The sequence below is a fragment of the Rhineura floridana genome, chromosome 11, assembly GCF_030035675.1.
Source record: "Rhineura floridana isolate rRhiFlo1 chromosome 11, rRhiFlo1.hap2, whole genome shotgun sequence".
Taxonomy (NCBI): domain Eukaryota; kingdom Metazoa; phylum Chordata; class Lepidosauria; order Squamata; family Rhineuridae; genus Rhineura; species Rhineura floridana.
Window position 1 is genome coordinate 2,256,950 of NC_084490.1, and position 11,517 is coordinate 2,268,466.

The 11,517-nt window shown below is 52.3% G+C and overlaps 1 protein-coding gene across 1 annotated transcript; it reads right to left on the minus strand.

Annotated features, from left to right (window-relative positions):
- Positions 1 to 507: 507 nt before the first annotated feature.
- LOC133366793 (uncharacterized) lies at positions 508 to 5,116 on the minus strand. The gene is made up of 2 exons (XM_061590283.1): positions 4,991 to 5,116; positions 508 to 1,698 (listed from the first exon to the last, which is right to left on the minus strand). The coding sequence occupies exons 1-2, from the start codon at positions 5,114 to 5,116 to the stop codon at positions 637 to 639; spliced, it is 1,188 nt and encodes a 395-aa protein (XP_061446267.1). The 3' UTR covers positions 508 to 636.
- Between the last annotated feature and the right edge of the window lie 6,401 nt (positions 5,117 to 11,517).

An 11,517-nucleotide genomic window follows, 5' to 3' on the forward strand; every position in this document is an offset into this window, starting at 1 on the left:
AGGAACCTGACAGGGAGAGCTGGGGAAGGAGCGTCACATAGTCCAACAGCACCTGGGGACCATGGCTGAAGCGCCCTGCTACAGCAGGGGTGGCTCTCCAATGTTGTCGGGACTCCAACTCACATAAGACCTGGGCAGCGCCACCTGGAGCTGCAGTCCAGCAACACCTTCACCAGCCCTGACCCAGCGCTTCCAGGGCAGATGCTGCCCTCCTCTCTCTGCTCTGAGGAAAGCCTGAGCCAGCAGCAGACTGCGTTTCAACAGGTCGCTTCTGGGCCCAACCCACCACACCAGATAAGTTTGCATAAACACCCCGCAAAGATTATCTCGCATTTGCTGTGCAGCCGGGGAGTAGAAGAAGGGGCGCAGTTCAGAAGGGGGTCAGCCTCAGGGTCTGGGCTCCCTAAAACGATCGGCTGGGGCTGGCAGGAGCGGCGGCGGAAAACGCCCGGAGGGCACCAGGTTGGGAGAGGCCTGGGCGCCACCGCAACGCTAGCCAGGACTCTTTTGCAGAACCAGCACGTGATGGATGGAGTTGCCTTTTATTGGATGTCCCAAACCAAAGATGCGTTAAACCGGGGCGGGGGGCTGTCAGGCCGTCCCCCTGACGGCTTTCCGTCTCGCCCGAGCCTGCAGTTATTTCAAGGGATGGTACACCCAGTCCGAGGCGCCGATGGCCTGCGGCTTGACGTTTGGGGCCTCCGTCTGCACGCCTTGGCCCGGGGCGCTGCTGCTGGCGGAGTGGAAGCGGGGCGCCGGCACCGGCAGGCTGACCGGCTGGTCCGAGTCGCGGGCCTTCCGACGCGGCGGCGGCTGTCGAACTTCGTAGTCCTGCGGCTCTTCCAGGGCGACGGGCGCCACCGTCCCGCGCCGCCGGAAGTTCCTCTCGGGGCTGGCCGAGCGGCTCCCCGGCGGCGTCTGCGGGTGGACCGGGTAGATGTAGACTTTGGGTGGCCTGCGCGAGCGCGGCGTGATGCCCGCGTTGTACTCGATCTCTTGGTCGGCCGTCACAAGGGCGCGGAACTGGGCCTCCGGGCCCGTCTGCGGCGCTCGCGGGTAGCAGTCGGCGGTGCCCACGCCGACGCTGGCCCGATGCTCGTTGCCGTCGGCGGCCAGCATGGGGTCGGAGGAGCCGCAGGCCACGTCGCGGCAGCGGGTGACGGTGTAGGCCGACGGGGCCGAGGCGGTGCGCGGCCGCGGCTGCTGAGGCGGCTTGCTCTCGCAGTCGCAGTTGTAGTAGCGCGGCGGGTGGTGGCACGGCGGGCAGTCTGGGCAGGGCCGGCGCCCGAGCCGCCGGTGATCCTCCCGGCAAAGTGGGAAGCGCTCCTCGTTGCTCCGCAAGTCCATGGTGACTTTAAGGGGCTCCAGAGTGCAGTGGAGGCAGCGACGCTGTGGGGAGCTGCTCTCGCGCCGGCGCCGACCGGGCTGCTGCTGCTGCTGTGGGCGCCGTGGGCAGGGGGCGTCTGGCTCTTCCGACCACTGGGTCGACGGGGACCTTAGGGCGCGGGCGGCCTTCACCTTGCCCGGGACGATGATCTTGCCCTTCTCAGGCTCTGGGAGGAGGAGGAGGAGGAGGAGGAGAGAGTGAAGCAGGCGTTCAAAACGGCCGACGTTCCGGGGCACAAAACACTTCCACAGCAGTTTTGAAGGGGCCCCTCCCCGCCCTCTTTTTTTATTTGGCAGGGATGAAGTTCCCAACTCCCATCATCCCCAGGCGACTCCCCTGATGGGAGTTCGGGCCTCCTGATGTCGCTGGACTACAATTCCCATCGTTTTTGACCATTGGTCATGCTGGCTGGGAGTTGTAGTTCAGCAGCATCTGGCCATGCAAAGGTGGGGAAAGGCTGAGCTAAGAATCCAACAACATTCGGAGTGTCATAGTCCCCCCCCCTTTATTGGCACAGTGGGGAGGAGAGCCTGGCTGGGAGTCCAAAGTCTGTGAGTTCAAATCCCCGCTCGTGTCTCCTGGGTGTAAAAGGCCAGCTAAAGATCACCCCACAGTGAGTGGCTCAGGGGTTATGTTCTGTCACCTGTGCAGCCGTGGGCAAGCGGCATAGTCCCAAGGAGCCCAGTGGCCCCCCGGCTGGCAGTTGCAGGCAAGGAAGGGTCTGGCTTGTGCAGCTGTGGCAAGCTGAGCAGGCCCTAGCCAGCTGGGGAGGACTAGCCTCAGAGGGAGGCAATGGGAAACCCCCTCTGAATACCACCTACCATGAAAACCCTATTTGTACAGTAGCCATAAGTTGGGATCGACTTGAAGGCAGTCCATTTCCATATTCAGAAAGGTGGGCAGAAACTCAGTGGCGCCTGGTGGCGCCATGTCAGTGGGGCAGTGGAATCCACTCCAGGTTTTACTCCGAACTTTCAAGGTGCTGTTGCTGAATATCGCTTACCATGAAAACCCTATAAGTTTCGACTTGAAGGCAGTCCAAGAACATCAGAAGAACCTTGCAGCAGCGGCTGGTTCAGGCCGAAGGGGACCCTCCACCTAGTCCAGCATATCCTGTTCTCACAGTGTCCAGCCAGATGCTCCAAAGAGAAGCCCACAAATTGCATCATAACAGAAGGATTTGTGTACGGAGAGTCCACGCCATCAGATGCATGAGGGGCTATCCTTTGGGGGCAGACCCACCGCTTTGTTTACAACCAGTGTGTGCCCTGTAACTTCCTGCTGAAATCCTGTAAACGTTACACCACGGGTATTCCAGGGGAGGGGGATTGTTCCACTTTCAGTACTCTATAGCACAAGAATTGCCCCTCCAAACGGCAATAATGCAGTCGCTCTGGGGAAGTATCACAGAACCAACGAATGAAGCGGGATGATGTGTGGACGGTAGCCCAGTATACATCCACCACAGATGCACTGTTGTTGCCTCAAGTACATGTTGCAGAAAAATACTCCTGCAAATCATCACAAGCCTGTGACATTATGACAGCGCCCACCAGCAGCAGTGTGCGCGCCACCTATCACATTAAAGTAGGCGTGGGGAACCTTGGCCTACGGGCCAATCGTGGCCCATCAGGATCAAATTTGGCCTGTGAGGCCATTTTTTAAAAAAACCACAGCTACCTGCCAATCAGCTGATGTCACTCCTGTGGGGGTTAAAAGGCATAGGAAACTTTCCAGACAGATGGACAGACCGCCTTCAAATCAATTCCGACTTGTGGCAACCCCATGAATAGGGTTTTCATGGTAAGTGGTATTCAGAGGGGGTTTACCATTGTGGCTGAGAGGCAGTGACTGGCCCAAGGTCACCCAGTGAGCTTCCTGGCTGTGTGCGGATTCGAACCCTGGTCTCCCAGGTCACAGTCCAGCACTCTTAACCACTACACCACACTTCACCACACTGAATGTTTAAAAAAATATTTTTAAGGTGCCAAACTCATGCTTGGGGGCATAGGAAACACTGAAAGGTTTTAGGGTTGACCCCTTTGACCTGCCCTCATGCAACTCCTCATGATACAACTTCATGCCCTCAACCATCCCTCCAGTAGTTAGAAGCTTAGACTAGGACCTGGGAGACCAGGGTTCAAATTAGACACATTCATGGAGGAAAAGGTTGTCAATGGCTACTAGCCATGATGGCTGTGCTCTGCCTCCACAGTCAGGGGCAGGATGCATCTGAATTCCAGTTGCAGGGAACTGTAGGAGGGGACAGCACTCTTGCGCTCAGGTCCTGCTTGTGGGCTTCCTATGAGCTATCGGTTGGCCACTGTGAGAACAGGATGCTGGACTAGATGGGCCACTGGCCTGATCCAGCAGGCTGTTGAGTTCTTATGCCCTTTCTTAATCTAACCTACCTCAGAGGGTTGTTGTGAGGATAAAATGGGGAGGGGGAGAACCAGGTACGCCACCACCTTGAGCTCCTTTGAGGACAGGTGGGATATAAAGGCAAAAATAAACACATAAATAAACTCACCCTTTGCAAAGAGTGTTCCAAGCAAGGTCCCAAGGAGGCAGCAAAGATAATAGCAAATCTGGGGAGAGAAAGAGGATTATGGACTTGGACAGCCAAGGTGGATGGCTGATGAGGCTTCAGCCCCTTCAAAGCTGCCGTCTTGGGACTCAGCTAAAAGCTTGCTACCTGGCCTGAAAGCTGCTATATACTGAATCAGGCCACTGGTCCATCTAATCCAGCCTTTCCCAACCAGTGTGCCTCCAGATGTTGGACCACAACTCCCATTAGCCTCAGCCAGCATTGCCAATGGCTGAGGCTGATGGGAGTTGTGGTCCAACAACATCTGGAGGCACACCGGTTGGGAAAGGCTAATCCAATATTGTCAGCTCTGACCAGCAGAGATACTTCAAGGTCATTTTCCCATTACCAGCTACCTGACCCTTTGAACTAGAGATACGGCCAGGGATTTGAACGTAAGAAGAGGCCTGCAGCAGGGCCAGGTTGGTGGCCCAGCTTGGAAAAGTTACTTTTTTTGAACTACAACTCCAATCAGCCCAATCCAGTGGCCATGCTGGCTGGGGCTGATGGGAGTTGTAGTTTTAAAAAGTAACTTTTCCAAGCTCTGCATCTAGCCCAGTGTCCTGTTCCCATAATGCCCAGCCAGATGCCCCTATGAAAAGCCCACAAGTACAACAGTGCTGTCCCCACTGGTGGCTCGCAGCACCAGCCAGAGCCTCTAGACCAGGACCAGGGGTAGCCCACATAGAGAGCATTGCAGTAATCGAAACTTGAGGTTGCCAATATATGAGTTGTCGTGGCGGGACTCTCCCTGTTCAAGGACAGCTGTGCAGTCCTTCCCCCTCTGCTGTGGATTCACAGATACTCAGTGCCCCACACACACACCCAAATGCTGGAGACTGACCACACATAACAGAGCTTGGAAACATTTCTTTTTTTGACAACTCCCATCAGCCCCAGCCAGCATGGCCGCTGGATTTGGCTGATGGGAGCTGTAGTTCAAAAAGGGAAACTTTTCCAAGCTCTGCACCCCACCCGGCCCTCACCACTACCCCACAGCCTGGTCGCCCCCTCACCACTGCGGCTAACTTGAGGGCCAGATGCACCAAGATGATCAAGGCTACCAGAATGACCACGGTTTCGTGGAGCTGCAGGCAGCAGCCCTCGGGGGCCGGGTGGCAATGGAAGCTGGGCTCCCCCATGGGAGAGGTGACTGGGCCAGCAGCTGACTGGCTGAGCCCGACATCCCCAACCCACCCCTCTGGGCGGTGGTGCAAAGGCAGCTGTCCAGGGGGCAGGAGCTAATGGCTGTGGTGGTGAAGCTGATGAGCAGCTGGCCCCCAGGGAGGAGGGTTTGTGATGCGATTGCCCTGGCAGCTGGGAGGAGATTGTGACTTGTCGGGGTGGGAGGAGGCAAGAGGGCTCTCTTGGGGGGGGGGGCTGGCTGGCTGGCTGGCCAGAGAAAGCCCCTGTGGGAGGGAGGGGGCTTGTGGCCCTCTGGATGTTGCTGCTCTACAATATTTGTAGAGCCTCTGATTCTCCAATCCTGCCCTGTAGTGATAGTGATGGGTTCTTTCTTTTGTTCATTCGTTCTCAAAACTAGGAATGTTCCAGCCCTCCTTTTACTTGTGCTTTTTCCCGTTCAGCATGTCACTCACAGAATCTGTGCACCGGTACACACAAGTGCTACCTCTAAAGGAGCAGGCACACAGCTTAGGGGTACTCCTGGATACATCTCTGACATTAGAGGCTGAAGTCTTTTACCAGTCTTGTCTGGTACAGCCGCCATGGCTTTATCTGGATTGGGATCACTTGACCCTGAAGTCCATGCACTGGTAACTTCAAGACTGGATTACTGCAATGTGTCCTACGTAGGGCTGCCCTAGGGCCTGGTCCGTACACTCTAGCTGGTGCAGAATGCAGAGGCTAGACTGCTTGTGGGGGCAGGTGGCCAACAGCAGGCGATGCCTCTGCTAAAACATCTGCACTGGCTGCCCATATGCTACCAGGCCAGGTTCAAGGCTCTTGTGTTGATATACAAAGCCTGGATCAACTTGGGTCCAGATATCTTTAGGACCTCCTGAGTCTTTATATCTCAGCCCCACCACTGAGATCATCCGGAGGAGAGCTGTTAGTTGTCCCTCCTGTTACAGAGGCCCAACTGCTGGCCTCAATTGAAGTTGGGCATTTCGTGTCTCTGATCCCATGATGTGGAGCATCGTCTGGCAGAGATTAAGCAGGCACCCTCAATTTTTACTTTCAGGCATCTCTTGAAGACCCTTTTATGCTGACAGGTCTATTCAGTTTACATTTTCTTAAGATTAGTCAGTCATTTTAATGATTATTTGTATGATTTTTATGGTATTGTTGCTTGCACTCCAGTCTCTGAGCAGTGAGAGACTGCCAGGGGTTCCTTATCCAGGGTTTGGTTTCCTTGGAATGAAGGTCAGCAGAGACTGTGGTGCCTTTATGAGATATGGTTTATTTACACATATACACAACCTGAGCATAAGATGGAGGGGTTCTCAGCATTAACAGTCCATCAGATCTTGCTCTCCAAGGCCCATAGCTTTGGGCCTTCAGACATAGAGAGCAAGCAAGACTCTCTGTTCCTCAGACTTACACTAATACAGGCCACTTCCTGGCTCCAGCATGAGGGGGCCTCCAGCCAGGTGACTGGGGAGGGGGAGCAAGGGCCTCTCTCCTGAAACAGTTCTCATGGCCCACATTGCTCTCCTGGCTGATCCTTACATATGCTAATGAGGGCACTTAACAGACTTGGTTGAATCCATTAACTTATGAATGGAACTACTCTGACCAGTAGAACAGGTTTCTTCCTTTGCAGATTCCAGATCAGAGGCTGGAAAGGGGAATCACAGAAATCATCCATCCCAACCCCCAAATCCTAAGGCAGTATTTTATGTTTTACCGTATTTGTATGTATTGTTGTATACCATGGTATATAAATTAAATCAATAAGCCAATGTGGGCACACATTTTGACCACAGAAGGTCAAGGGAACATGGGGGAACATGGGGGACAACAGTATGTCTGCTGCTGCAACCACAATCTCTCCCCTTCATGAGCACCACAGGGTCTTTTAATGGATGCCCTTCCTCATTCACTGTTTGTGTCTCCCTTACGGATAAATCCTCCCCCCCACACACACACACACGTTATCGGCCTTCTGTCTGTCCACTCTGTGTCTTGCAAATCCGTGGCCCCTCCTCCTTTTGTGTGGATGCAATCTGTAAAATGTCATTGATGCAATAATAGCTCAATGGTGGTGGATTTATCCTGGATTGTCCGCACATCATTCTGCTTTGTTAGTTGTTCTGCAATGCGTCCCTGATATTATTGCCATCCTGAGGGGCATTACGGTGCAACGAAAGCAGGACAAAACACCCCCATGAAACTGGAACGTTTGTGGTATGAAAAGTTACAAGATTTCAGCAGCAACTGACGGGACATGCACCGACTGGAAACGTCCTCGCCGAAAGGCTTGATGGCGCAAACAGTCTTGAAAGTGGGATCACATGCAGTATAACTTGCCCCGATCCCATCATGAGCACAAATCATCACAAATGCACAGTAAAAAGGATGTCTGGAGCCCCCCCCCCCAAGTATCAGCCTGGCAATCCTTTCTTCCCAGCCATCCTTATTATTATTCATCTGAGACACGAAATGCCTGCGCACTTTTCCAAATGAAAGGCCTCTTAAGACACTGTTGAGGCCATGGGACAGGCAGTGCAGTGAACGTGGGAGGCTCTCAAAAGACATTACTCTGGTTCTTGGGCATGATGTGGGGTGAGCGGAGGAGCCTCATTTCAGCTAAGCATGTAGAGCAACCTTGGCCAACCTGGTGCCCTCCAGATGTTTTCGACTACAACTCCCATCAGCCCCCAGCCAGCATGCTGCTGATGGGAGTTGTAGTCCAAAACATCTGGAGGGCACCAGGTTGGCCAAGGCCGATTCAGGTATTGTGGCTTTTGGATCAATGCTGGGAATTCTTGCGCCAGCCAAGAGCACCCTGAAGTACATCATCTTGCCACCAGATGGCACCAGGAAGCTATGGAATAAAATGAAACAGATATTATGACAACATATCAATGTTTTGAGACGGGTGACCCCTAAACCCACTGTCTATACTTTAACCCATGAGATTTGTCTCCTTTACACAATCAGATCGAGCCAACCCCAGTATGTCTGGTGCCTAATTGCATCCTGCTCTAACCATTAGACTCCATTTCCCTTAATCTGCTTAATCTCTGCCAGATGAGTGCTCCACATCATCTTTCCATCTGCTGGGGAGTCATTTCCCCTTTCTCTCCCTCTGACTAGACGTCCTCCCACCATGAGAACTAGGGAGTCCCATTCTAGCTCATGATGACACACCACCTTGGCTACAGTCTGAGAACAGAGAAGTGCCAAGGCTCCAGTTGGTCTTTAGGATGAAGGATGTGGTTATGCTTCCTGAGAAAAAGATGGCTCCTACACTACTAGCCTTTAGCTTTAGAACTGACATCCTTTGTTCCCCCACTTCTTAAATGGATCATCATCAAGTCGTTGCAGCCTAACGCTTTTTGTGTTCCATATTTCCTCAGACTTCAATTGTAGGGATGGTGGGGTTTTTTGCAATAAATAAAAAGGCAACTGCAACATCAGTGTTATTAGGCAGAGGGCTGTTGAGACTTCTCAGGGTTCCTGTGCCCTTAATTAAACACTTCATTTTTTGAAGTTTAACAATTTTAATGCTTCCTGATGACTGTGGGTGAAGAATTAGTAATGAATACCTGGGGGAGATGCATTCTAGCAGGGTAAGAGCCACCCCACTGGTGAGCCTTTCTCTCTCCATCAGTTGAGTGACACTGAGGCTACTCCTCAGTCAGCTGTATGCCAGCAGCAGGGTTGCGCTTGAAATCAGTAGCTAACTAAAGGCTCCCCTCCCCGCAGGAACAGAAACTGACTTTGGGACAATTTAAGAGAGGCTGTTCAAATGACACGTTTATAGGGTATTCATCACAAATCCTGCCCCACCCCCAAATCAGGAAGATGTGAAATAGACTGACACTACAAGAAGGAAACTTTTAATTAACATTGCTGTGGGAACCTTTGCTAAGTGAGGGGTCTTACTTGTCGAGGATAAACATTATATGAAGATCTTGGCCAATGTGCTTGTGTGGGATTTTAACTCTGGGGGAAAAGCAGTGCCTCAGCAGTTCTAAAAGGCTGCAGTGTGGAAGCAACCCAAGACAGGTCTGCATGTCATTCACGTGAAGATATACAGGCAGTGTTCAAATCTTATGCCAGAGAGCAGAGTGATGGGTGGGTGGGGACCTATTTTTTGTTCCCGCTGCTGCAAACTGGACCAGAATCTGTGGGTTTGAGCTGTAGGGAGAAAGGATAGCATCCTGAGTCAGACTATTGGTCCATCTCACTTAGAGTTGGCTAGCGGCTCTCCAGGGTTTCAGATGGATCTCTCAGGGCCCTCCTGGAGATGCAACTGAGGACTGAAGATGGCACCTTCTGAGCGCAAAGCAGATCCTCCGCCACTGAGCCACTGCCCTTCCCCAGACTAAGCTTAGACCACAGAACTTTCTACTTTAACTTTTCAGAGAAAGGCGAGATTGCTGTTTTGGTGGGGGTGTTGTGGGGTCAAGGGGGATTTCTTTCTTCAGAACCTGACAACCTTGACAACCTGGTGCCCTCCAGACATTTTGGGCTACAATCCCCATCAGCCCCAGCCAGCCCAGGATAGAGAAAGTGGACCGGGTTCAGAGGAGGGCAACGAGGATGATCAGGGGACTGGAAACAAAGCCCTGTGAGGAGAGACTGAAAGAACTGGGCATGTTTAGCCTGGAGAAGAGAAGACTGAGGGGAGCTATGATAGCACTCTTCAAGTACATGAAAGGTTGTCACATAGAGGAGGGCTGGGATCTCTTCTCAATCATCCCAGAGTGCAGGACACGGAATAATGGGCTCAAGTTGCAGGAAGCCAGATTTTGACTAAACATCAGGAAAAACCTCCTAACTGTTAGAACTATATGATAATGGAACCACTTTCCTAGAGAGGTAGTGGGTTCTCCAACACTGGAGGCCTTCAAGAGGCAGCTGGACAGCCATCTGTCGGGAACACTTTGATTTGGATTCCTGCATTGAGCAGGGGGTTGGACTTGATGGCCTTACAGGTCCCTTCCAACTCTACTATTCTGTGATTCTATTCTATGATCGGAATAAGCTGTTCTCCTCTCATCACACGAGAACTCATGGACATCCAATGAAGCTGAATTTTAGAAGGTCCAGGAGAGAAAAGCGGAAGGGGTCCTTCACGCAGAGCATAGATAACCTCTAGACTTTGCTCCCACAGAGAGGCAGCGGCAGCCACCAACCTGGATTGCTTGAAAAAAGAAATAGACAAATTCATGGAGGACAAGGCTATCAGTGGCTACTAGCCAGGATGGCTATGCTGTGCCTCCATAGTTGAAGGGGGTATGCTTCCGAATAAAAGTTGATGGAAACCTAGGGAGGGGAGAGTGCTGCTCTTGTGCCCAGGTCCTGCTTGCAGGCTTCCCTTTGGGGCACTTAGCTGGCCACTGTGAGAACAGGATGCTAGACTGATTTTGACTGGACATCAGGAAAAACTTCCTAACTGTTAGAGCGGTACAGCAATGGAACCAATGGCCTAGGGAGGTAGTGGGCTCTCCAACACTGGAGGCATTCAAGAGGCAGCTGGACAGCCATCTGTCGGGCATGCTTTGATTTGGATCCCTGCATTGAGCAGGGGTTGGACTTGATGGCCTTATAGGCCCCTTCCAACTCTACTATTCTATGATTCTATGACTAGATGGGCCACTGGCCTGACCCAGCAGGCTTTTTTATGTTCTTAGTGCTTGGTGTCCCATTCAGTGCAATGGCGATTCTCTGGCTGATGTCAGAACTGAACTCCTTTTCCTATGTTTTCTCCCACGTGAGCCGGCTGAATGTGTGCGTGTGTGATTTTTTTGCCCCAAGAGAGTCAAAATAGGTCCTGCCTGGCCTGCTAACGAATTGCGCCTTCGCCCAGGAGGAGGCATGACAAGGTGTGATGGAACAGGGAGGGAGATGGTGCGGAGCACTGCTGGGTGGGGCTGCGGAGGGTGAGGGTGGATTTGGGTCCGGGGTGGTGAGGGGAGGCGGAGGCAACAACTGCACAGGCAAGTGACAGCATCCAAGATGTGAGAAGCAGCTGCTAATTATATACATGCACACACTCACTCTGTGCGTCTCGCTGGAGCCTGCAGGCCACGAGAAGTGGCAGTGGCAAGGCAGTGCAGAGCAAAGAAGTTGTTATCAAGTGCAAACAGAGATTTTTATATCAGGTCGGGGTTAGTTCTAAATATTTTTGCTTTGGCTTTCTTGTTGAGCTTTATGCTCATTTATGTTTTGATGTATATATATATGTTAGCAGCTGATGGCGGAAGCGGAAACGTTTTGTTAATACAATAAAAACCTCTGTTTGGTTAATCACAATTATGTTCATATATATATTTTAGGTGATTAACGGAATCCTTATAGGGATCCAGAGCAAGCTTGAGTGAAGTCCTGTTTGTATATATATATTTAA

Excerpts from the sequence above, each read along its gene's own strand:
- LOC133366793 (XM_061590283.1), bottom strand. The coding sequence starts at position 5,116 with ATGGGGGAGCCCAGCTTCCATTGCCACCCGGCCCCCGAGGGCTGCTGC. Across the intron at positions 1,699-4,990 it reads CCCTCAAGTTAGCCGCAGTG|TTGGGAACTTCATCCCTGCC; the intron begins GTGAGGGGGCGA and ends GGATGATGGGAG.